Source organism: Callithrix jacchus, chromosome 2 (genome assembly GCF_049354715.1).
Source record: "Callithrix jacchus isolate 240 chromosome 2, calJac240_pri, whole genome shotgun sequence".
In the NCBI taxonomy this organism is placed as follows: domain Eukaryota; kingdom Metazoa; phylum Chordata; class Mammalia; order Primates; family Cebidae; genus Callithrix; species Callithrix jacchus.
Window position 1 is genome coordinate 205,908,023 of NC_133503.1, and position 26,996 is coordinate 205,935,018.

Consider the following 26,996-nt stretch of genomic DNA (forward strand, 5'->3'; position numbering starts at 1 on the left):
AGCAAACTTAATTAATAAACGTTGTGAGTGTCTGGACTGCCCTACTGACTTGGCGATTCCTCCATCTCTTTCCCTTCCCTTGGGCCTCCCTATTCCCTCAGACACGGTAATATTGAAATTAGGCTAAGTAATAACCCTGCAATGGCATCTAAGCATTCAGGCCAAAGGAAGAGCTGGACATCTCTTATGTTAAATCAAAATCCAAAAATGATTAATCTTAATGAGAAAGTCATTTTGAATGCCAAGCCAGCATCGTGACTGCCACAGTGACCTAGTTCCAAGGACCTCACTAAGTCTCTTCCACGTGGGCCTACACTGTGACTGCTGCAGTGACCTAGCTCCCAGGTGCATGCTGCAATCCCTTCCAGGTGGGCCTGCACTGTGACTGCTGCAGTAACCTAGTTCTGAGGTGCTTACTGCAATCCCTTCCAGGTGGGCCTGCACTGTGACTGCTGCATGACCTAGTTCTGAGGTGCTTACTGCAATCCCTTCCAGGTGGGCCTGCACTGTGACTGCTGCATGACCTAGTTCTGAGGTGCTTACTGCAATCCCTTCCAGGTGGGCCTGCACTGTGACTGCTGCAGTGACCTAGTTCTGAGGTGCTTACTGCAATCTCTTCCAGGTGGGCCTGCACTGTGACTGCTGCAGTAACCTAGTTCTGAGGTGCTTACTGCAATCCCTTCCAGGTGGGCCTGCACTGTGACTGCTGCAGTGACCTAGTTCTGAGGTGCTTACTGCAATCCCTTCCAGGTGGGCCTGCACTGTGACTGCTGTAGTAACTTAGCTCTGAGTTGCTCGCTCTGGAGAATGACTTGTTTCCTTCCTTAAGAGTGCAGTGAAACTTTACTGGTGTTGGGGGACAGAGAGGGCTCCACACACCCTGGCAAGCTCAAGAAACCCTTGTTTCTGGGACATGCAGCCTTATTTGAGCCTTCATTTAAGAAGAGCAGGGAGGAGCCAGAAGTCAGAGGAAGGTACTGAGCCAGTGCCCTGATGGGCCCAGTTCTTGCCCTGCCAGGGAAAGAGCAAGTTCCTTCAGGTTGGGCAATCGCAGAGCTACAGGGGAGGTACTCACACAGGGAGGAACTCACACAGGGGAGGTACTCACACAGGGGAGGTACTCACACAGGGGAGGTACTCACACAGGGGAGGTACTCACACAGGCTTCCTGCTGCAGGTGCTGCAGGGTCCTCTTGGTTGGGAGCAGGAAGCTGGTGAGGCAGTGCAGCCGGTCCCCACTGTGGCACCTCTCGGCCACGCTCAACAGCTGCCAGAGCACCGTGGCTGCCGTGGCCTCAAAAGGTGGGTACAGGGCAGAGAGCGTGCTCTGGATATAGGTGACAAGAGATTCCAGATCCTGAAATGAAAGAGAGAATTCAGAAACTCTAAAGACATAACTCAAAACAAGTGCACAGGACAGTCCAAGGCTGGCATTGAAGAATCCACACTGAAGTCCCCTGTCCTGTGACTGGCATGATCTGAGTTAACTGAGAAAGAAAAAAGGTGCAGGGGAGTCCCTGGCACAGGGTGAGCTCCTGGTGGTCTCCCCGTGCTGTCCCATAGCAGAGCGGCAGGCATGTCAGGCAGTCTGGTGGCCCTGTCCTGGGCAGGGGCCCCATATACCAGCTGTGTAAATGTGGGCTGCCGTTCTATCACACTCACACTGAGGCACAGGCAAGCCTAGATGTGGGGTAAGTTCCATCCCTGCACCTGAACAGCACAAGGTTTTGGGGTGGGGCTGGGCAGTCCTGCGGAGGGGCTCCTCCCGGCTCTCCTGGCTTCACATGAGCAGACACCCACTCATGGGGAGGACGGAGCTGGTCCATGTGCCACTTTTTTTCTCAGAAAACAAGTTAATCCACAGCCAATACATTTTAACTGTGTCGATGATTTTGTTTTCATTTAAACAGTACTGATGGCGAAACCCTGAGGACACCCTTCTCACGGTCGCCGAATTGTTGCCATTTGGCACCCAAAAAAGTATTGCCAGCTACCGACCGATTTCTGTTTGGCATTTTGGTGCAACATGCTTTTGTGAAGAGACATGATTCTTGTTTAAAAATGTGTAGTGCTGTTTGTAGAGGAAACACTCCCTGAGGAAATACCACAGGGCTCCCGTGTGTGTGATGTGCAGGACGGTGCAAGCCAAGGAAGTTAGAAACGGTGAAATCAGTTTTAACGGCACAGCAGTTACACGTGAGACACCTCTGAATAGCTAATCACACAGGTAACATCCTAAGGAAACTGAAAATAAAACGGGCTCCTCCGGCCTGCAGTGGGAGAAGGCTCTGTCCTGTTGCCGGTACCTGCAGCAGAGCTCAGCTCCTGGGAACAGCGTGACTCAGCGAAGGTCTGGGCTGGGCTCCCGTGTCCTGCATCCCACTGGCAGAAGCCCCCAGCCGGCCCGGCGACTCCAGGGGTCTGCTCCCTTCCCCGGCACGCACTGGCTCATTCCCACCAGCCTCACAGGGTCACTGACTTGTCGACAGGAACGCTCTAAATACGGTCTGAGTTAGTGCAGAAGTGCTGATGTGATCCAGCATCCGGAAACTCGGATCACACGCGAGTCACACAGCAAACCTGCAGTCCACGAGGAGGAGCGGGCCAGCCTCGGCCGGGGGCAGAGTCCTCCCCGATGGGCACCGGGACAGCTGTGCTTTGGGATTTGGGGCAAAGGCTCAATTGACACAGGAGAGATGGCCAGGAAGTAAGAGGAATGGGATCCAGGAGAGGCATCCTGAATGACCTGTTCTGCGGGAGCTGAAAGGCTGACACTGGACCATCCCCGGAGACGCGTCCTCCTACTTCTCCGATGCCCAAATCCAGGCCCAGTCCTCCCCCACCCTCACGTCTAGATGTGGTCAGCAGCCCAGAGCTGACCACGGCTACCTTCTCCAGGGCCGCCGTCTGAATTGCCCGGCATGAAGAAGGTGGCACCGTCAGGCCCTGGCCCTGCCTCTGCCTGATTCCACGGTGGCTGGGGCAGGCCACGTGCTCCACTCAGGGGTCCCACCTGTACCCCTTCCTCAGATCGGCTCCCAGTGGGGCCACTCAGCTGCCCCAGGGAAGCTGCCTGCAGACCGAGAGTCTGGGATGAGGCACTGAGCAAGCCAGGTGAGTCATGAACCAGGCCTGTTCACAGCAGGCCTCACGTAGCCTTCGACTGTTCATGAGTCCCGTGTGCCTCAAGGACAGAGTGCGTGCTGTCTCCTGGCCTGGTGTGCCTGCACCACCCAATTCTGGGAAGCGCCTTTGGGGGTGCTACAACCAGATGACTGCTTTGATGAGGGGGCTGCAGTGTATGTGCGCAGGACTCTGACGAAGTGTGAACCTGGACGGGCAGAGTGCGTGTGGGCAGAGCAGCTGCCAGCTGTGTCCAGGCCTTGGGCCGAGGAGAGGGAGCAGACACGTCAGGGACCTACAAGCGCACATCTACCAGCTCAGCCCAGTTTCTTACTTTCACAGAACTCAGGATTCTTGTTTCTGCCAAATGTACAAATGCGTGCCGACTTTAAACCCAAAGGTCTTCCGGTTTATGAGATCTGAGCCTCACTGAGGCAGACCATGTGGGCATGTGCACGTGTGCTGCAGACTGTGTGGGCATGTACACATGTGCTGTAGAGTGCCTGGTGTGTGCCTGCGTGCTGCAGATTGCGTAGGTGTGTGCTTGTGTGTTGCAGAGGCCAGTGTGTGCACGTGTGCTGCAGATTGCGTGGGTGTGTGCATGTGTGCTGTAGAGTGCCCGGCGTGTGCATGTGTGCTGCAGATTGTGTGGGTGTGTGCATGTGTGCTGTAGAGTGCCCGGCGTGTGCATGTGTGCTGCAGATTGCATGGGTATGTGCATGTGTGCTGCAGAGTGCCCAGTGTGTGCACGTGTGCTGCAAATTGCGTGGGTGTGTGCATGTGTGCTGTAGAGTGCCCGGCGTGTGCACGTGTGCTGCAGATTGCGTGGGTATGTGCATGTGTGCTGCAGAGTGCCCAGCATGTGCACGTGTGCTGCAGATTGTGTGGGTGTGTGCATGTGTGCTGCAGAGTGCCCGGCGTGTGCACGTGTGCTGCAGATTGTGTGGGTGTGTGCATGTGTGCTGCAGAGTGCCCGGCGTGTGCACGTGTGCTGCAGATTGCGTGGGTGTGTGCATGTGTGCTGCAGAGTGCCCGGTGTGTGCACGTGTGCTGCAGATTGCGTGGGTGTGTGCATGTGTGCTGCAGATTGCGTGGGTGTGTGCATGTGAGCTGCAGATTGCGTGGGTGTGTGCATGTGTGCTGCAGAGTGCCCAGTGTGTGCACGTGTGCTGCAGATTGCGTGGGTGTGTGCATGTGTGCTGCAGATTGCGTGGGTGTGTGCATGTGAGCTGCAGATTGCGTGGGTGTGTGCATGTGTGCTGCAGATTGCGTGGGTGTGTGCATGTGAGCTGCAGATTGCGTGGGTGTGTGCATGTGTGCTGCGGAGTGCCCAGTGTGTGCACGTGTGCTGCAGATTGCGTGGGCATGTACACCTGTGTTGTAGAGTGCCTGGTGTGTGCACGTGTGCTACAGATTGCATGGGTGTGTACACCTGTGCTGCAGAGCAGCTGGAGCAGTTCTGGTCCCCGCTGGTCCTTCAGCACTTTGTTGAGCTTTGCCTTGAACTCTGTGCAGTCACTTGGCCAATGGGACGGTGGCGGTAGAGCAGGAATGGAAGAGGGTATCTAGAAACCCATTTTAAAGCTTCACTCTTCAATGAAAGATTTTTCCAATTAACTTTAAAAATTTTATTGAAATGAGGGTGACATTTTAAAGTCAAGATGCTGGTTTCTCCCCCTATCTGCACTCCCTGGCTCGCAGCTCCACACCCACAGGGGACACAGCCCGGCCCTGCCCCAGCTTCTGTGTCACCCATGGTTAGCGGGTCCCTCTGTTGCAGCCCAGGGCCTGACACCTGGAGTGGGAAGCATGGGAGGTACCTATCACCCAGAAACTTATAATTCACTGTTGTGGCCTTTGCCTCTGGCCAGATTCCATTTTTTTGAGACGAAGTCTTGCTCTGTCACCCAGGCTGGAGTGCAGTGGTGTAATCTCTGCTCACTGCAACATCCACCTCGAGAGTTCAAGCAATTCTCCTGCCTCAGCCTCCCGAGTAGCTGGGACTACAGGTGTGTGCCATCACTAACTGTGCCCAGCTAATTTTTGTATTTTTAGTAGAGACAGGGTTTCACCATGTTGGCCAGGCTGATCTCAAACTCCTGATCTCATGATCTGCCTACAAAAAAGCAGGACATCTGTGGGCAGCAGACATCCGTGGCTCCTCCAAGCAGGGCCCCTGGGGATGGCAGGGGTGCCCACACTGCCCCGCTCTGTCCCAGTTCCCATCAATGGTCACTTTCTCAGTGCAGCAGGGTGGTGAGTGAGAAGGTCAGGCATGAAACCCACACCCCCAGGAGGCTCGCTCTGGCTGCTACCTGGTCACAACCGCTCAAGCCCATCGGGGCCCAGTGATGGCTCCTGGCATCCGGCCCAGGTGCCTGTGCCCATCTCTGGTTTCCTGTCTGTGCAGACTCAGAAACCACCACTGAATCAAAACCTGTTTAGAAGCCTCATCCCAAACAGGGTTTGGTGTGCAGGTTGGTCTGTTTATATCCAGCCATCTGCACCCGGTCTGTCTACACCAGCCCTGCTTTCCAATCAGGCTACTGTGTATTTGGATTCTTGACTCTCTCCGCTGGGGAGGCTGAAGATGCTTCTAAGGCTAAAGGTTCCATTGGCCCAAAGTTGGTACAAGAGGGTGCCAGGAAGGAAGGATGGCAAGAGGGAAAGAGGGAACGTGCTTTGCCTCCCTGAGTTTCCGTTCTATATTCTTTGAAGAGTTCAGCAATCACCAGAAGCCACATAATCCCCAATTCCTAAGGCACTGACTTTGTCACCTGAGTAGATTTAGAAAGATTCCCAGGTCCTGTTGAAAGCTTCACCCAGCAAATGTCTTGCTCCCTGAAATGATTTTCCGATTCCCATATCCAACCCAGTGCACATGTGAAGCCCACTGGAGACACAGGCCCTGGCTGCAGGGGGTGGCTGAGTGCTTCGGAGGCAGGTCAAGCTGGGTGCCTCTGTCCTGAGCCTCCGTCTCTCCTAATTCCCCAAGCCCATGTGGTGACCGTGCTGGAAAGGTGCTGCTCCACTCCACCACACTCCGATTCCTATCTCCCTGAAGCCCAGGTATACACACCTGGCACACATGGACCCAGGCTGCTACCCCAGCCCCACCCGGATCACTGGATTGGGAGCTACTGGGCCATGCGGTGATGCAGGCTGCTCTCAGGTGAGCCCCACTGAGGTCTAGCCAGAGCTCCCAGCCACACCAGGGCAAGTCCGGTGCAGGCCTCAGCTCAGTTCCCTCCTCATTGAGACATGCCCACCAAGCCTGTGCCCAGGGCAACCCCCGCCCTCCAGGACTCACAAGCCATGGTGATGCCAGACCCAGGGCGGGGGTGGGCAGGTGGGATCCCAGGGTGAGCCCTCAGCAGCACCCAGCGTCCAGGCCAGCTTCCCGCAAGAAGGGGCATCTGAGCAGGGCCCGAAGCTGAGAAGGTCTTGCTGTGTGAGCAGATGGGGAAGGGAGCACCAGAGACTCCATGGTGAGCCAGCAGCCAGGAATGCCCAGGCTCGCTGGAGGCTCAGGGGCAACGTTGTGGAACTTACAACGGCAGGACAGGGAAGAGCCAGGGCCTGGGTGCCCAGGACAGGGCACAGAGCAGAAGAGCAGTGGACCCCAGAGGGGCCGAGCATGGGGTCTGCGGGGGCCAGGGTCCCTGGCAGCAAACATCAAGCAGGCCTGACCCATGGGCCCCAGGGGCTGTGCCCGACAGTATGTGTGGCTGTCTCCGCAGGGCTGGCACCCTTCTCCAGCAGGCAGAGGTGGGCAGGACCTGGAGCGGCATCACTGTTGGCTGAGCATTAATGATAAGCCATTATGTCTAACCCTAAAGCCCAAGAGAGGTGGGTCTACACCAGCACATCCCAGCAGGCAGCCCCGAGGCTGCACACTCCAGCCTCTTCCCACGCCTGCACTTGGCAGACCTTGGCGGGAAGAGAATCGGGTAAGAACTGCACCCTGCCCATGAGTCTCCACACATGGGCACACATAGAGTACCTCCACACCTGCGCACGTGCACACACATCCACACACACACACACACACACACAAACTGTGCCCTGCATCTCTCTCAGCACACACACATACACACACAGAAACTGCACGTGGCACCTGACTCTTCCTGTGTGCACACACATCCACACACACACACACACACAAACTGTGCCCTGCATCTCAGCACACACACATACACACACAGAAACTGCACGTGGCACCTGACTCTTCCTGTGTGCACACACATCCACACACACACACACACACACACAAACTGTGCCCTGCATCTCAGCACACACACATACACACACAGAAACTGCACGTGGCACCTGACTCTTCCTGTGTGCACACACATCCACACACACACACACACACAAACTGTGCCCTGCATCTCAGCACACACACATACACAGAAACTGCACGTGGCACCTGACTCTTCCTGTGTGCACACACATCCACACACACACACACACACACACACAAACTGTGCCCTGCATCTCTCTCAGCACACACACATACACACACAGAAACTGCACGTGGCACCTGACTCTTCCTGTGTGCACACACATCCACACACACACACACACACACAAACTGTGCCCTGCATCTCTCAGCACACACACATACACACACACTCAGAAACTGCATGTGGCACCTCAGTCTTCCTGTGTGCACACACATACACACACACACAAACTACACACATCTCCTTGTGGGTACACACATGCACACACACTCAGAACTGCACACAGCACCTCGGTCTGCTTGTGGGTACACACATGCACATGCACACTAACTGCACACAGCACCTCGGTCTGCCTGTGGGTACACAATGCACACACACACACACACTCAGAACTGCACACAGCACCTCGGTCTGCCTGTGGGTACATACATACACATACACACTCAAACTGCACACAGCACCTCAGTCTGCCTGTGGGTACACAATGCACACACACACACACTCAGAACTTCACACAGCACCTCGGTCTGCCTGTGGGTACATACATGCACATACACACTCAAACTGCACACGGCACCTCGGTCTGCCTGTGGGTACGTACATGCACATACACACTCAAACTGCACACAGCACCTTGGTCTGCCTGTGGGTACACATTGCACACACACACACGCTCAGAACTGCACACAGCACCTCGGTCTGCCTGTGGGTACACAATGCACATGCACACTCAAACTGCACACAGCACCTAGGTCTCCTTGTGGGCACATACATGCACACACACACTCAGAACTGCACATAGCACCAGCACCTCAGTCTGCCTGTGGGCACACACATGTACACACACACATTCAGAAGCTGCATGCGGCACCTGGGTCTCCCTGTGGGTACCTACTCTCCTCCCACCCCTGCCTGTGTACCCGCCCTGGGCTCTGGATCTTACTTCCACACCGAAATCTGTTTTCAGCCTTCACCCTGCTACAGGAGGAGCCATTCATGAATTTAGTGATGCAAGGGGCTTGGAGAGCAAGGTCCTGAGAAAACCTCTCACTTAAATTTGTTTCGGGTTTTGAAATGTGAGCACACTGTGGACAATTTTAAGTGCAGTTTTACATGTTCATGAAATTGGCCACCTAATACTGTTGGCAGATTTTTCTGCCAAACTGAGAACAAAATACCTTGAAATAAATAACATTGCATGTATTTTAAAATAACTCCATTTAGGCCTAAGGTAATTTCTATCATGAAATCTAAACAGCAACATTTTCATCCGAGGACTGGAAGTATCTTCTGGATGGGGTGGGCTGCCAGCCCGCCAGCCCCGGGGACGGACCCCGCCAGCCCCGGGGATGGACCCTGCCTGCCCAGATGCCTTTCCTGGACAGCAGCACTTGTGCTCTCCTCAAGGAACTGAAAATAACTAGGAGGGCCACAGTTCTGAAGAGTTCAGCTATTCCCAGTTCTCTCACACTCAGAACAATACGGTAGTAAAACAGAAAAAAAGAGGCTGCAGGGTTCAACGGCAGGTTTCCAAGATGCCGCCCCATGGAAACAGTGGTTCTGGAAAAGCGGGGAAACGGGGAGCAGCCTCTGGGAGTGATAGTGCTGACAAGGTCCCAAAGGTGGTGGCAGTGCAGTAAAGGCCAGACACCCTCTGTGAAAAGCGTGGCAAGATCGTGGAAGCCGTGGAAAAGTTCAAGTCCGGGATGAATTCAGTGAAGAGGCTGCACATCCAGTGAAGGTAAAGCCAGGCAGGGGTGACTTGGGTGGGGCGACCAGTGGGTCCGTGGTGGGACCATTTCAAACAGTAGCATTTGCCTTGCCTGCCAGTGGGATGGATAAGCCTGTGTCTATAGACCCACCAGTTAAGAGAACATTCAGATATCATATTATTATGGTTGAAGGAAGAAAACAGAATCATATGAAAAACTGGAAAAAAAATGAAGAGCCATCTTCAAGCTGCAGGTATGCCGCCAGCCCTCTGCCCCTTTTCATCCTAACAACTGTGCGGCCGCGCGATTTCTATCAGTAGTGAAGTGCCTGCCATCTACAATTTCCTCACTGAACTGGATTCTCAACAAGTATTTGCCAGTGAGCAAATGGAGACATTGCTAAGGTTGCTGGTCTGCAAGAGGAAGCAGCCTCCATGAGAGACGTGGTCACTGAGAAGCTCAGGTCACTTTCTTTTCACCAAACACCCTGCCCATGTCAAGACGCGGAGGCAGTTCTTCAAACAGCAGCTGTTTCCAGGGAAACCGTGGCTGCTATGAGTGGAAATCCAGGAATCAGATTCCTGAGGCTCCTGAACTGTGATGCCAGAGCAGGAAGAGATCCCGCCAGCCTGCAGGGATGTGACCTCAGGACGCCCCTGCCACCTATGTGGTCGTCAGGCGCTGGTGAGTCCTGAGGATCCCAGCAGCACCTCTGGTGGTGGAACACACTCGGGAGCCCTGGGGCTGCCCTGCTTGTGCAAACCCCCTGGGGGTGTGGCCTGGAAACCGAGGCAGCCTCGCTGCAGTGCTGGGCCTCCTTGGCGGGCAGGGTAGGGCCTGCACTATGGCACTGGTGTGACACGGCCCCTCCTTGGCTGGCGAGCAGGTCCAAGCCGGTCCCAAGTTGGGCCGGTGCGTCTGGATCAGCGTCTCTGGCTGACCCTGCACCAGCCCTTCAGAGACCCCTTCACCACTTCTCAGCCCTTCCTGTGCCATGGGCAGTAGCAGCACTGCCTGTGGCTTATGGCTTCTCCACCACTGAGCCCTGGGCCACTGGGTGCCAAGTTCACCTTCCCAACCTGGGCTGGGCTCTCCCTTCTTCAACTCAGAGCCACTCACTGGGTACTGGGCTGTCCTCTCGTGTCTCCCAAGCTAGACTATCAGGTCCCGAGGGCTGGGGCTGACCAGCATCTCCTTCCTCGCCCAGCATGGGCTGGGCTCACCACAGCGACAGTCCTACTTGAGCTCCCCAACAGGGTCGAGTGCATGGACGGCCATCCAGGGGCACCAAGTGCCCTGAGCCTTGGGCTTCCTGGGGCACTGGGGCATTGAGTCCTATGTCCCAGATGTGAAAGGTCTCAGAACTGGTAATGGCTAACACGAGGGCTCATGCCATGCACCAGGCACAGTTTTTATGATTTCATGAGTGCTCTTTCATGGAACCTTCGTGAGTGCCTGTGAGCAGGGAGGAACCCAAGCCTGCCTGCTGGTATCAGAGCTGGGATCCAACGGCCACCTGGCACGAGCATCTGCTCCATATGTCCTGCCTCTGTGTGTTTATGGGATCAATTCTAAGAGAGTCTAAAAGATCTTCAGAGAGGGAGGAAGGCAATGTTTGACAAAAAGGGCAAGGAAGCCTGGGCGCTTAAAAGCACTCAGCAGGCCTGGGAAGACACCGCTGCTCACACCCGTTCTCCACAGTGCTGGAGAAGGGTGTCCCGCTGCCACCGGGCGAGGTGGAACTGCCACAGCCTCCTGCAGCACAGAGCCCCCTTCCTGGGCAGCTGCTTGCGGAACCTCTGCCTCCCAGGGAAGGACGGCACCTACCTGCAGAGTGGCATCAGGCATGGCCACGGGAAAAAGAAAGCAGTGGGACAAGGAGCATCAGTTCTGAGAAGCTTCTGGAGCTGGCACATGCCCCACCTTGGTGCCACGTGCCGGGCAGCACCCCATAGAGAAACCGTTCCTGAGCCTGCACCCAGAGGCAGCGGCCGTGTGCCGAGATCAGGTGGGAGTGGAGCAAGCCTCGCTGTGCTAACTAACCACTGTTTGGCTCTGCTGCTGACACACCGTGACCAGCCCAGCCTGGCTGATGCTCCTAGACACTGGAACCCGAAGCCTTTGTCCACCAGGGCAGCCATGGCACCTACCTTGGTGTGGTTCCCATCTCCACCAAAGGGCTCTCTCTGGACAGGTGTCCTGCACTGTGCTTGAAGGAATGCAACTATCTGCAGAGGATGACGTGGGTGCAATTCTGAAATGGAGCTGGTGCTCAGGGTGTTCTGGGGAGATTAAGCTCCATGAGGTGGGAGGTCCCATGTGGCATACCTGAATCTTGTCTGTACCCAGGAAGCTGAGGCTGTTTCAGAAACAACTCTGGGTTTTATCATTCATAGAATTCACTTTTTCATGGTATCAACAATTTTCAGTTCTCTGGTTCAGATTCAGAGAACACTGAGATAGAGGAGCTCAGGGCTCAAGCCCTGGGGCCGTGTACCTTGTGTAATAAGGCCAGCCAGTGAACAAAATAATGATTAGTAACATAAGCCCAAAAAAGCCTCCTCTGAACTCACACTCGCCTTACTAGATGCGAGACACTGTGGCATGTGGAGTGCAGTGTACTAGGGGGTGCTGGGGTTACTGTGGGTGCCGGGGGTTACTGTGGGGTGCCAGGGATTACTGTGGGTGCTGGGGTTACTGTGGGTGCTGGGGGTTACTGTGGGGCACCGGGGGTTACTGAGGGGTACCGGGGGTTACTGTGGGGTGCCGGGGCTACTGTGGGTGCCGTGGGTTACTGTGGGGTGCCGGGGGTTATTGTGGGTGCCGGGGGTTACTGTGGAGTGCCAGGGGCTACTGTGGGTGCTGGGGTTACTGTGGGTGCTGGGACTACTGTGGGTGCCGCAGGTTACTGTGGGTGCCATGGGTTACTGTGGGGTGCCAGGGGTTATTGTGGGTGCTGGGGGTTACTGTGGGGTGCCAGGGGCTACTGTGGGTGCTGGGGTTACTGTGGGTGCTGGGGTTACTGTGGGTGCTGGGGTTACTGCCACCAAACCCTGTCGGCAGCGAGCCCCTGTCCTGCCAGCGTGGTGCTGGGATGCCTCGCCCAGCAATTGCTCAGAAGCATCTCTCCAGGTCTCCGCCAGGCCAGCTTCTTTCACATTTATGAGCAGAATGAGGCTATCCTGACACCTTCTTTCCTTTCCTCCCTGCTCAGGTGCCCAAATCCACAAATTTCTTTTAAAAACAGATTTTTATATTTTTCCTCCTTATCCTATCTGCCTGGACTCAGGTAGTATTTTTGAAAACTCGCTAAGATGGAATCGGCAGGTGTCACCCTGAAGCTCAGCCAGTTTGAAAGCCTCTCCTGAAGGAAGAACTCTGGGGCTGCGGGTGCTTCACAGACCAGTGGGAGAACCCCTCCCCCCACACTTGCTCACCTACCCAACGGGGTTCAGGGGTGGGCAGCCAGTAGGCGTGTGGGTCCCGGGCTTGATCAACCAAGTGGCCAGCCCTGTATGCGTTCCTGCATCTGAGCCTTGCTTCCTTGGCCAGTGTGTGGGACGAGCTCACAGGGTCACTGACTGTGAGGGCTGGGACAGGAGGACCCCACAGGGTACACCCAGCACGGCCTGCCAGAGGCTGCCTTCCCCAGGACAAGCTGCCCCCAGGGCCTGGGACATCGCCGGTTTGTAGGCCATGGACGTTTCTCTAACATGATGCCCTTTTCCATTTTAGGAGGATCGCATCTTCCCATTTCATCCTGCGGGAAATGGTATCTGCATTCCTACCCCTAGACTTGACATTGAAATCACAAACAGAACAAATGATGGGTTATGAAACAAAATTACCTGCCCTAAGCGTTTCCATAAACCAGTCCTCCCCAAACGCTGTTTCTGAGCCAGAGCACCAAGGAGCCTATTCTAGGGATGAGCATGCTGAGTCGATGGCAGAGTCCCCACCGGCCAGCTGCTGGTACAGAGCAGGGGCTGGGCTCATCCTCTGTCCTTCCCCTCCATGAAGCTGCCCCTAAGTGGGGCCCATGAGCGCAGGCATGCCCAGCACCCAGGCCGCCAGCTGGATGTCCCGCCACACGGCTGCAGAAACGCTACCCTACACTTACAAATGCTCAGCTGCTGCAGGGGCGATGAATGAGGACAGCATCTCCCAGCCACAGGTGCTGCTGGTCCCACAGCCACGATCACACAACCCAGTCCCACGTCTGAATTAATTATGCCAGTCATGCCATTAAGCACGGCCTGACTTCACAGAATCTGCCTTGCCTGATGAGGTTTCTATCTTCTGGGAAATCTCCTCTGCCTGACAGGCGTTCAGAATCTTTCATGGGGAGCGCTTTGGGGAAGAAGCCCCTTCGCCCCCAAACACAAGAAGGCACACCAAGGACTTGGGCCTGGGGTCCTCGGGAATCCTTGCCTCTCCCTCAGCTCTTCTGTTTCTAGCTGATGTTCAAGGATCTGTAGACTATGGCCCCAGGGGACGAAACGATCAGAAAAGGAATACTGGCTGGTGACACATGAAAACCCTATGAAATTAAAATGTCAACGTCTGTAATAAAGTCTTCCTGGAAGACGGTCACACCATCTGTCTACGTATTGCCCGTGGCTGCTTTTGCCCTCTGTCGGCAGGTTGAGCAGCTGTGACGAAGACCCTGTGGCCCCTCAGAGCCTAAAATGTTGACTGCCTGGCCTTCGCGGGGAAGCTGCTGTTCCAGCTCCCAGGGGAAGAAATTCCTGCAAGGCAGCCCGAGGGAGGCGCCCAGGAGGCACCCGCCTGTGTAGTGTGGGAGGAAGGAAGCGCTCCCACCCTGACCCGGCGGCACAGCAGAGCCCCTTGTCCCTCCTCCATCCCCAACTCTGTCTCCAGATGAGGACTTAATGCCACCATTCTCTGTTTAACACTCAAGTTTCCATCGTCAGTGACCTGAAGCACCATGTGATCCTTCCTGATTCTGCTCAGGAATAGCTGAGCTGTGAGTGGAGCTGGGCTGTGGACAGACTTAGCCAGACACTGAGGCACCCAGTGCCTGTATCTCAGGGGTTTCCACTCATGGTTAAGTGCATGGAAAATGTCTGAAAGCAGCCATGCCAAGCCCTCATTACCCTTCTTTACATTTAATTTCATAATGTGTTACGGGGGCGCCCCAAACTTGGGAGATGTGACAGCCTTGGGACGCACCTGGGAGCCCAAGCATAGTCCCCCTACCCGTGACATTCCTTACTGCCTGCCATGGCCCTCACTGCCCATCACGGCCCCCACCACCCATCATGGCCCACAGCACCTGCCACGGCCCCCACCACCCGCCACGGCCCCCACCGCCCACCACGGCCCCCACCACCCATCATGGCCCACAGCACCTGCCACGGCCCCCACCACCCGCCACGGCCCCCACTGCCCACCACGGCCCCCACCACCCATCATGGCCCACAGCACCCGCCACGGCCCCCACCGCCCATCAGTCACAGTCTTCACTGCCCATCAGTTACGATCCTCACCACCAATTACTCCATTAGAGTAACAGTATGTTTCATCTTAAAAGGATTCAAAGCTTCTTACTTTTTAAATACAAAATGCAAACTGATAATGAAATGCTGGCTTTTACGGCATTTTTGGCTGAATTTAACTCTTAGTCCTTCAAAGGCCCTGGAGAAAAAGTGTGCAAGACTGCTATTAACCAGTCAGTCCTGAGCTGGATTCTTCATGCTAAAACGTGACTTAAGCCGGAAGTAAGGCTTTGTTCATTCGAAACCATGACTAGGCCAGAGAAGTTTACACCAATGTAAAAGAAAACACAGTCTTAATTATACCAAGTCTAACTTTTCTACCGTTGCATCCAACAGGGAAACTGCTGGTTTCCATCAAGACCTGGTCCCACCACAGAGCAGGAGAAACAGGAGGGGATGCAGGGGAGGGCAGGGCACGCTCGGCCCACGGGACCCCCCACCCCTAGCCTCTGCAGGCGCCGGATGTCACTGTTCTTCAGGAAGCTGGATGATAATAACCATCCTTTCCTGCTAAGCTGTCTTGAAACCCTTAGGTAGAAAAAGGTCCTCAAAATGTGTAGGCTTAGTTAGGCATACAGCTTCTCCGGTCTCAAAGGAGCTTCTCATTCTCTTTTCTCCAAGGGTCTGCTGGCAGCACTGCTGAATGGAACCAGAACACACCAACTTCAAAGGAAAAGCGAATTCCCTTGTGTCTGAGGCCAGCTGCTGTACCAGGTCTGTCTGGGATTCTGTGTTTGAATGGCACACCTGGCCTCCCCAAACCATTCCCATGCATGTTTCCAAAAGAGAAACAACCAATTCTCGATGATACCATGACAGGATACTTGAAACTAATTTTTCTGAATTGTAGATCTGACAACAGATTCCACCTAAATCATCAATTACGGTTTTTTCTAACACCTTCAGATTCCATCTAACAACATAAAAAGGAGGAGGTACAAAAGTTGCAAGTGGAGGTATGCTGTGTGATCGCATGACTGGATTTGAAGTGTCACCTAACATCCTTCCAAAGCAGCCTCTGAGCAGGGCCCCCAGCCACAGCTCTCAATCCATGGCCGTAACAGGAATCAGCCTCATGGAGAAATCTTCAAGACAGAAGCACAAGAACCCAGAACAGCGCTCATCCTCTATCCAGCAATTCTCCACCTTCAGGACGGGAGCGTGAGAACCCAGAACAGCCCTCATCCTCTATCCAGTATTTCTCCATCTTCAGGACGGGAGCATGAGAACCCAGAACAGCCCTCATCCTCTATCCAGCAATTCTCCACCTTTAGGACGGGAGCGTGAGAACCCAGAACAGCCCTCATACTCTGTCCAGCGATTCTCCACCTTCAGGATGGGAGCGTGAGAACCCAGAACAGCCCTCATCCTCTGTCCAGTATTTTTCCATCTTCAGGACGGGAGCGTGAGAACCCAGAACAGCGCTCATCCTCTATCCAGCAATTCTCCACCTTCAGGACAGGAGCATGAGAACCCAGAACAGCCCTCATACTCTGTCCAGCGATTCTCCACCTTCAGGACGGGAGCGTAAGAACCCAGAACAGCCCTCATACTCTGTCCAGCAATTCTCCACCTTCAGGAAGGGAGCGTGAGAACCCAGATCAGCCCTCATCCTCTGTCCAGTATTTCTCCATCTTCAGGACGGGAGCGTGAGAACCCAGAACAGCGCTCATCCTCTATCCAGCAATTCTCCACCTTCAGGACGGGAGCGTGAGAACCCAGAACAGCCCTCATCCTCTGTCCAGTATTTCTCCATCTTCAGGACGGGAGCGTGAGAACCCAGAACAGCCCTCATCCTCTATTCAGCAATTCTCCACCTTCAGGACGGGAGCGTGAGAACCCAGAACAGCCCTCATCCTCTATCCAGCAATTCTCCATCTTCAGGACGGGAGCGTGAGAACCCAGAACAGCCCTCATCCTCTATCCAGTATTTCTCCACCTTCAGGACGGGAGCATGAGAACCCAGAACAGCCCTCATCCTCTGTCCAGCATTTCTCCACCTTCAGGAAGGGAACATGAGAACCCAGAACAGCCCTCATCCTCTATCTGGCATTTCTCCATCTTCAGGAAGGGAACACGAGAACCCAGAACAACCTGCCTTCATCTTCTGTCCAGTAAGAGAGCTGGCACCTTGTCCTGATTTGATGTTAAGTCCTTCCAGCAGACAGGCTGTAATTTATGGTGTTAGTGAAAAACCACAAATATGATTTAAACTACACATGATTCTGTGTTTTTCCTAAAGGACCACAGGTTAGACTTCACCTTTTAATCTGAGTTGTGCGGCAATGGAGATTGAGATGCAGCCGGAAGGACGCAAAGCAGTTTACCAGAGACTCTGCTGAGGCTGAGCAGGGCTGCCACTGGGCCTTGCTCACCAGAAAAACGGGTTATTACCATAATTATCTTGTATACCAGATGGTGATTAATACAGCTCTCTTCCTCTTTTCAAACCTGCATAATAAAATCAGATTAGTCACTACTGATATGAAGAAAATAATTTTAAAACCACTTTTTTTTTTTTGAGACAGAGTTTCGCTCTTGTTACCCAGGCTGAAGTGCAATGGCGCGATCTCGGCTCACCACAACGTCTGCCTCCTGGCTTCAGGTGATTCTCTTGCCTCAGCCTCCCGAGTAGCTGGGATTTCAGGCACGCGCCACCATGCCCAGCTAATTTTTTTGTATTTTTAGTAGAGACGGGGTTTCACCATGTTGACCAGGATGGTCTCAATCTCTTGACCTCGTGATCCACCCGCCTCGGCCTCCCAAAGTGCTGGGATTACAGGCTTGAGCCACCGCGCCTGGCCCTAAAACCACTTTAAATCAGGTTACTGACCGTCAATTTACTTAAGATTGGAACATTTATAACCCTATTATAACAACAGGAACCCTATTTTAGGAATGTTTATTATATGCTGCACATGGTGGACACTGCAAGCTGAGAGCTGGATTTGGTCTTCTTTTAAGAGTGCTGGCTGGGCACGGTGGCTCAGGCCTGTAATCCCAGCACTTTGGGAGGCCAAGGCGGGTGGATCACGAGGTCAAGAGATTGAGACCATCCTGGTCAACATGGTGAAACCCCGTCTCTACTAAAAATACAAAAAAAGTTAGCTGGGCATGGTGGCACGTGCCTGTAGTCCCAGCTACTCAGGAGGCTGAGGCAGGAGAATCGCCTGAACCCAGGAGGTGGAGGTTGCGGTGAGCCAAGATCGCGCCACTGCACTGCAGCCTGGGTAACAAGAGCGAAACTCCGTCTCAAAAAAAAAAATGCTGAGTTTTTTTCTGGCAACTAAGTTACTGGCACATGCACATCTGTGAGTGAATCAGTGCTGGGACTGGGCTGCGATTGTCCAGAAATAAGTGCTGGGACTGGGCTGACGTTGTCCGGGAATCAGTGCTGGGACTGGGCAGAGGTTGTCCGGGAATCAGTGCTGGGACTGGGTTGAGGCTGTGCAGGAATCAGTGCTGGGACTGGGTTGAGGCTGTGCAGGAATCAGTGCTGGGACTGGGTTGAGGCTGTGCAGGAATCAGTGCTGGGACTGGGTTGATGCTGTCCCGGAATCAGTGCTGGGACTGGTTTGAGGCTGTCCAGGAATCAGTGCTGGGACTGGGTTGAGGCTGTGCAGGAATCAGTGCTGGGACTGGGTTGATGCTGTCCCGGAATCAGTGCTGGGACTGGTTTGAGGCTGTCCAGGAATCAGTGCTGGGACTGGGTTGAGGCTGTGCAGGAATCAGTGCTGGGACTGGGTTGAGGCTGTGCAGGAATCAGTGCTGGGACTGGGTTGAGGCTGTGCAGGAATCAGTGCTGGGACTGGGTTGAGGCTGTGCAGGAATCAGTGCTGGGACTGGGTTGAGGCTGTGCAGGAATCAGTGCTGGGACTCGGTTGAGGCTGTGCAGGAATCAGTGCTGGGACTGGGTTGAGGCTGTGCAGGAATCAGTGCTGGGACTGGGTTGAGGCTGTGCAGGAATCAGTGCTGGGACTGGGTTGAGGCTGTCCAGGAATCAGTGCTGGGACTGGGTTGAGGCTGTGCAGGAATCAGTGCTGGGACTGGGTTGAGGCTGTGCAGGAATCAGTGCTGGGACTGGGTTGATGCTGTCCCGGAATCAGTGCTGGGACTGACTGGGTTGAGGCTGTCCAGGAATCAGTGCTGGGACTGGGTTGATGCTGTCCAGGAATCAGTGCTGGGACTGGATTGATGCTGTCCAGGAATCAGTGCTGGGACTGCACTGAGGTTGTCCCGGAATCAGTGCTGGGACTGAGCTGAGGTTGTCCCGGAATCAGTGCTGGGACTGGGTTGAGGCTGTCCAGGAATCAGTGCTGGGACTGGGTTGAGGCTGTCCAGGAATCAGTGCTGGGACTGGATTGATGCTGCCCAGGAATCAGTGCTGGGACTGGGTTGATGCTGTCTAGGAATGAGTGCTGGGACTAGGTTGAGGTTGTCCCAGAATCAGTGCTGGGACTGGGTTGAGGCTGTCCAGGAATCAGTGCTGGGACTGGGTTGATGCTGTCCAGGAATCAGTGCTGGGACTGGGTTGATGGTGTCCCAGAATCAGTGCTGGGACTGGGTTGATGCTGTCCAGGAATCAGTGCTGGGACTGGGTTGATGCTGACCAGGAATCAGTGCTGGGACTGGGTTGATGCTGTCCTGGAATCAGTGCTGGAACTGGGCTGAGGCTGTGCGTGTGTCTCTCTTGGGACTGGGCTGTGGCTGTCCAGGATTGGGTGCTGGGACTAGGCTGAGGTTGTACAAGGACTGGGCCGAGTATCTCTGTTTTTTCAATAAGGAGACCAGAGTGAAGGCTTAAGAGTGTGCCACAGGAACATCTCATGAGGCCATACTCAGCGCAGTAAGGCCAGGAGTAAGCAGCAGTGTGGTTCAGCACACAATAGAAGGTATTGTAAAGGAAAATGTAAACCCTGTTTGCATGATGAAAACAGCAGTTACTCTGCGAAGCCTGTGATGTATGAACAGGGAGTGCTACAGTGCCTTTCATGGCCCTGCTCTCCCAGTAAAGTCTCCATTCAGCTGGTCCCAGAAAGCAGTCTCCACAGGCAAGGGCAGGGCCCCGCTGCAATGTGCGGATCACACAGCCTGGCCCAGATGATGAATCGGCCCGTGAGTCTGCAACATGGGGGCCCCACCAGACAGAGAGTGAGGGGCCAAGCACAGCTGTTAGAAATCTCAGGTCAACAGACGAAGCTGGAGTCCGGACCCCCAAATTCACACTCAGAAAGGGCGTGGCAGGCAGCTTCCCAGCTCTAGCAATCCCAGCATGGGAGAAACAGGAAGAAACAAGCTTTTGAGGAAGAAACCAGTGAAAGAGAAGCGAAAAATAAGCCAGCACGTGAGGTGAAAGGTGTGTTTGTGACAAGAGGTGTGGGTCCGCGTGGTGGCATGGGCTTTGTGTTCAAGGGGCCAGCATCTGGACAGAGCCCCACATAGCAAGACGGTGGAACACAGACAGGGGACCTGCCGAGTGACCCAGTGACAGAGCCCCACATAGCAGGATGGTGGGACAGAGACAGGGGACCTGCCGAGTGACCCAGTGACACAGCCCCACATAGCAGGACAGTGGGACAGAGACAGGGGACCTGCCGAGTGGGCCAGTGACAGAGCCCCACATAGCAGGACGGTGGGATAGAGACAGGGGACCTGCCGAGTGGGCCAGTGACAGAGCCCCACATAGCAGGATGGTGGGACAGAGACAGGGGACCTGCCGAGTGGGCCAGTGACAGAGCCCCACATAGCAGGACAGTGACACAGAGACAGGGGACCTGCCGAGTGACCCAGTGACACAACCCCACATAGCAGGACAGTGGGACAGAGACAGGGGACCCGCCGAGTAACCCAGTGACAGAGCCCCACATAGCAGGATGGTGGGACAGAGACAGGGGACCTGCCGAGTGGGCCAGTGACAGAGCCCCACATAGCAGGACAGTGGGATAGAGACAGGGGACCTGCCGAGTGGCCCAGTGACAGAGCCTCACATAGCAGGACGGTAGGACAGAGACAGGGGATCTGCTGAGTGACCCAGTGACAGAGCCCCATATAGCAGGACAGTGGGATAGAGACAGGGGACCTGCTGAGTGACTCAGTTGACTCCACATGGCAGCTCCGCTGGCTGCTCACTGGGTGCTGAGTGGCCAGCACATCTGAACAACCTGGCTACAACTGGGTGGGAACTGAGGGAAGAATGGAGGTGAGTGGGTAAGAGCGAGGCATGGAGATCAGCGATGGATGAAGATAAGGGAAGAGCAGTGAGCAGTGGAGCTGAGGAGGAGTGGAGATGATGAGGGTGGAGTTGATGGGGATGGAGGTGATGGCGGTGGAGATGATGGGGCGTAGAGGTGATGGGGGTGGAGGTGATGAAGTGGAGGTGATGGGGGTGGAGGTGATGGGGGTGGAAGTGATGGGGGTGGAGGTGATGGGGGTACAGGTGATGGGCATCAAGGTGATTGGGGTGGAGGTGATGAGGGTGGAGATGATGGGCGGTTGAGGTGATGGGGGTGGTGATGATGGGGGGTGGAGGTGATGGGATGGAGGTGATGGGGTGGAGGTGATGGGGGTGCAGTTGATGGGGGTGGAAGTGATGAGGGGTGGAGGTGATGGGTGGTGGAGGTGATGGGGGTGGAGGTGATGGGGGTGGAGGTGATGAGGGGTGGTGGTGATGGGGTGGAGTTGATGGGGGTAGAGGTGAAGGGGAGTAGAGGTGATGGGATGTAGAGGTGATGGGGGCGGAGGTGATGGGGTGGAGGTGATGGGGGTGAAGGTGATAGGGGTGGAGGTGAAGGGGAGTAGAGGTGATGGGGTGTAGAGGTGATGGGGGTGGAGGTGATGGGGGTGGAGGTGAAGGGGTGGAGGTGATGGCGGTGGAGGTGATGGGGTAGAGGTGATGGGATGGAGGTGATGAGGGGTTTAGGTGGTGGGGGGTGGAGGTGATGAGGGTGGAGGTGATGGGGGTGGAGGTGATGGGGGTGGAGGTGAAGGGGTGGAGGTGATGGCGGTGGAGGTGGTGGGGTGTAGAGGTGATGGGGGTGGAGGTGATGGGGGTGGAGGTGATTGGGGGTGGAGGTGATGGGGGTGGAGGCGATGAGGGTTGAGATGATGGGGGGTTGAGGTGATGGGGGTGGAGGTGATGAGGGGTGGTGGTGATGAGGGTAGAGGTGATGGGATGGAGGTGATGGGGGTGGAGGTGATGGGGGTAGAGGTGATGAGGGTTGAGATGATGGGGGGTTGAGGTGATGGGGGTGGAGGTGATGGGGGTAGAGGTGATGGGATGGAGGTGATGGGGTGGAGGTGATGGGGGTGGAGGTGATGGGGTAGAGGTGATGGGATGGAGGTGATGAGGGGTTTAGGTGGTGGGGGGTGGAGGTGATGAGGGTGGAGATGATGGGCGGTTGAGGTGATAGGGGTGTAGGTGATGGGGGTGGAGGTGATGAGGGGTGGAGGTGATGGGGGTAGAGGTGATGAGGGTTGGAAGTGATGGGGGTGGAAGTGATGGAGTGGAGGTGATGGGGGTAGAGGTGATGGGCATCAAGGTGATTGGGGGTGGAGGTGATGTGGGTGGAGGTGATGGGGGGGTGGAGGTGATGGGGGGTGGTGATGGGGTGGAGGTGGTGGGGATGGTGACGGGTGGGGGTGATGAGGGGTAGAGATGATGTGGGTGGAGGTCATGGGGGGTTAGGAAGGGTAGAGGTGATTTCGGGGTGGATGTGAGAAAAGGGTGATTTATTTGCAGTTTCCATTTACAACTCTGTTGCAAATTATATCATGATATTTCAAACACAGACAGGATCTCAGCGTATTTGAAGTGAGGTCACTTCAGAGGGACAGCCCATCAAATAATTTACTAGTACTTCCGTTCATTTCTTAGCCACTAGTAAATTATTTGTTGTCTGTAGCTTTTAAGTCCAGGATTTTAACTACAGGAGACAGGATCGTGCTTGTTGAGTTTTAAATGGAACTGTGTATAAGGAAAACGATAAAAGAAATGAAAGAAAGATGAAAGAAATTCAAGAGGCCATAAAACAATGGAAAGACAGCCATGCTGATGAACTGTAAGAATTAACACTTAAAATGGCCAGACGACCCAAAGCGACCTACAGAATCAGTGCGATTCCTATCAAAACACCAAGGACATTCTTCACAGAAATAGAAGAAACACTCCTAAAATTCATATAGAACCACAAAAGACCTCAAAAAGCTAAAGCAATCCTGAGCAAAAAGTACAAACTTGGAGGCATCACACTAACTCATTCCAAATTATACTGCAAGGTTACAGTAACCGAAACAGCATGGCACTGACATAAAAACAGACACGTTAACCAAAGGAACAGAACAGAGCCCAGAAATAAATCCACATCCTCAGACAACTCATTTTCAACCAAGTATCCAGGAACATACCTCGGGGAAGGACAAACCCTTTAATAAATGGTGCTGGGGAAGTGGATATCCACATGCAAAAGAATAAAGCTACATCCTCATCTTTTACCATAGACACACATCAACTCCAATTTGAGTAGAGTTAAATGTAAGACCTGAAACTATGAAACTACTAAGAGAAAACGCTGTTGAAATGCTGCAGGACGTTGGTGTGGGCAATGATTTCTTTAGCAAGACATCAAGAGCAGTGGCAGAAGAAGTAAAAATAGGCAACTGAGATCAATCAAGCTAAAAAGCATTTGCACAGCAAAGGACACAATCAGCAAAGTCAGGAGGCGCTTACAGAATATGAGAGAAAACATTTGCAAACTACACACCTGACAAGGGATTAATAACCAGAGTATATAAGGAACTCAACTCAATAGTGAAGAAATAATCCTAAAAATCCTAAATTAAAAAACAGGCAAAAGACTTAAACACATCTTTTTCAAAAGACGACATGCAGATGGCCAGGCACTATATGAAAAGGTACTCAACATCACTCATCATCAGAGAAATGCAAATCAAAACCACAGTGAGATACCCTGTCACTCCAGTCAGAACGACTGTTACCAAAGAGAAGAAAAAGCAACAGACGTTGGCGAGGATGTGGAGAAAAGGGAGGCTTGCACGCTGTTGGTGGGAGAGGGAGGTGGTACAACCACACGGAAAACAGCAGGAGTTTCCTCAAAAAACTAACACTATAACCACCATTCGATCCCGAAGTCCCACGCTGCGTATACACCTGAAGGAAAGGGAACCACTGCATCGAAGGGACACCTGCATCCCCATGCTGACTGCGGCATCATCCACAGTGGCGAAGACATGAAACTCAACCTAGGCATCCGTCAACAGATGAACGAATAAAGAAAATGTGGGACATACGCTTGTTAGAATACGATTCCGCAAAAGGAAGAAGGAAATCCTGTCATTCACAGCAGCACAGACTGAACCGGAGGTCACTACGTGAAGTGAAATATGCCAGGCACAGAAACACAAACTTCGCATGTTCTCACTCATAGGTGGGAGCTAAAAACACGGATCTCATGGAGGAGAGAGGAGACCAGTAGTCACCGGAGGATCGGAAGAGAAAGGGTGACACGAAAGAAGTTACTTCAAAGGCACAAAAACACAGTCAGAAAGAGTAAGTTCTAGCAGTCTACAGCACACTAGGCAAATTATGATAACGATCTGTTGTAGAGCTTACTGTACATAGCTAGAAGAGAATCATGTTCCCAACACAGAAGATCAATGTTTGAGGTGACAAATATCCTAATTACCCTGATTTGAGCATAACACCTTGTATAAGTGTCTCAAAATAACACATGTACCACCTTGTATACGTGTCTCAAAATAACACATGCACCCGAAAATCTGTGCAACTACTATCTATCAGTTTTTTGTTTTTTTTTTTTTTAGACGGAGTTTCGCTCTTGTTACCCAGGCTGGAGTGCAATGGTGCGATCTCGGCTCACCGCAACCTCCGCCTCCTGGGTTCAGGCAATTCTCCTGCCTCAGCCTCCTGTGTAGCTGGGATTACAGGCACGCGCCACCATGCCCAGCTAATTTTTTGTATTTTTAGTAGAGACGGGGTTTCACCATGTTGACCAGGATGGTCTCGATCTCTTGACCTCGTGATCCACCTGCCTCGGCCTCCCAAAGTGCTGGGATTACAGGCTTGAGCCACCGCGCCCGGCCTCTATCAGTTTTTAAGAGGGAACAGAAAAGGATCTGGCAGGAATTCTGCAGGGGAAATGGCAGTACATGCAGTGCTGAGGGTGGGACAATGTACACAGCTGTGTGTGGTACCTTCTTATCACTGCCGGGCTGAACCCCTTCTTCTCCCAGAGCGGGGGTCACTATACTCCCTCCTCAACTGCTTAGCGTTTGAATCCAAAACGAAAAAAAAAAAAGAGCCCTAAGAAATATGTCAGCCCACAAACAAAGTTGGGAAAAAATAACTTGAGAATGAAGCGCCAGGGAACAGCCACTCACACAGCACTAAGCTGCAGAGGACGCAGCTGGTGGGAACGGAGGGATCTGGGCTGGGACATCTGACTTCACACATGGCACGTGGTGTCTGTCCCCACACCATGCACTAGCTGTAAGTTCACAAAGTTGAAGACAGACAACTCTGCAGCCATCCCAGGGCAAGGCTCCTGTCCCGGGCCAGAGAAAGAGGGGGTCCACGGAGGAACAGAGCAGTAACTGCAATGCAGGCATGCCAACTGCCTGATGCCTCACCTGGAGCCTCAGCCGGGAGTGCTAGCAAGAAGCCTCTACCAGATCTGCTCACCATCACCACCCCTCCAAGACCCGAGGGTCCGATACAGCCAGCAACAGCCTCAGCAGGAAAAAGCCACGTGTCACACTCATGTCAGCCAGGTAGGGCTCAGAATCCGTGAGCAACCCTAGGAGTTCCCAGGAGGCCCCAAGCCCTTGGTGAAGTGCCTGTATTGGTAAGACAGAAAGGAAATCTTTCTTAGAAAGACAGACCCCAAGCCCGTCTGTATTAGACTGTTCTCACACTGCTATAAAGAGATACTAGACTAGGTAATTCATAAAGAAAAGGTGTTAACTGGCTTGCAGTTCTGCAGGCCATCCCAGAAGCATGGCAGCATCTGCTTCTGAGACCTCAGGGCTCTCACTCGTGGGGGAAGGCAAAGGGGAGTCGGGGTCTTACAGGCAGGAGCAGGGCCAAGAGAGACGGGCAGGTGCCACACGCTTCTAGCCCATCTGCCCCGAGAATACTCGCCCACACCACTGGCAGTAGCTATGCTTACCCTGAGATAACTTTGCCACCAAAATATCTTGCTTTTAGTATTACTTTCACAGGGCTCTACTGTGTCAACTTTGGAAACAAAAAACTTCATTCTGTTTATAGCAACTGGTTTTAGTGGCGGTATTTCCATTTACAAATATAGTCAAATTCTAAATCACGCAGCTTAATTACACTCATAACGATAATAAAATGACAGACGCTGTGAGTTTGAGTGCGTGCCAGGCCCTACTTGGGGCTTCTATACGGATTAACCTCGTAACAGTCACTCCCTACAGACTTTTTTTCCAGTTAGCTACATTTTGAAGTCTTAGGCATTAGTCGTACGAACTTTTGCAGACCTTCTAGTAATTTTAGATTCTGGCCTTTGGTACAAGCTTGTTTCTTAAAGAGGTCATTTTTTATTTCTAAATTTACATTCTTTACATGTATTTCCATTCAGCATAATGAGATTTAAGAGAAGGATCAAAAAGTTAGTTCCAGATCTTCCACAAAACACTAGTAAGCCAAATGTAACAGCAGAGTATTCACTGTGACCAAGTGGCAGTTATTCCTGGAATGGAGGAATGACTCTTTAGCATAAGGGAGCCAGTCAATGTGACACACCACATTGATAGATCACAGACAAAAAGCTCACGCCGTCATCTCAAGTGAACAGAACAGGCACCTGACAAACTCCGACACCCTTTCATGATAACAGACCCAGAAAACTAAGAATGGAAAGAAACTTCCTCAATATGATAAAAGGTGTTTATGAAAAACCCACAGCTGATACCGCACTCAATGGTGAAAGACTAACAATTTTCCCCAAGATCAAGAACAAAATAGGGATCCCCGCTTTCTACACCCCGATTCAACATGCCCTGAAAGGTCTGTCAGAGAAATCAAACAACAAAAGGAAATAAAAGGCATCCAAACTGGAAAGGAAGAAGTAAAACCATTTCTCTGTTCGGATGACAATGATCCTCCATATAAA

The 26,996-nt window shown here is 53.3% G+C and overlaps 1 protein-coding gene and 1 pseudogene across 1 annotated transcript in view; one reads left to right on the plus strand and one right to left on the minus strand.

The window, feature by feature from the left end:
- Positions 1 to 26,996, minus strand: part of PLEKHG4B (pleckstrin homology and RhoGEF domain containing G4B) — a 93,075-nt gene that overhangs the window by 59,224 nt on the left and 6,855 nt on the right. The window contains 1 exon segment of the mRNA XM_035291877.3: positions 1,160 to 1,357. Within this exon segment, the coding sequence (XP_035147768.3) occupies positions 1,160 to 1,357 (198 nt within the window).
- On the plus strand, positions 9,125 to 9,855 carry LOC118151611 (peptidyl-prolyl cis-trans isomerase NIMA-interacting 4 pseudogene; annotated as a pseudogene).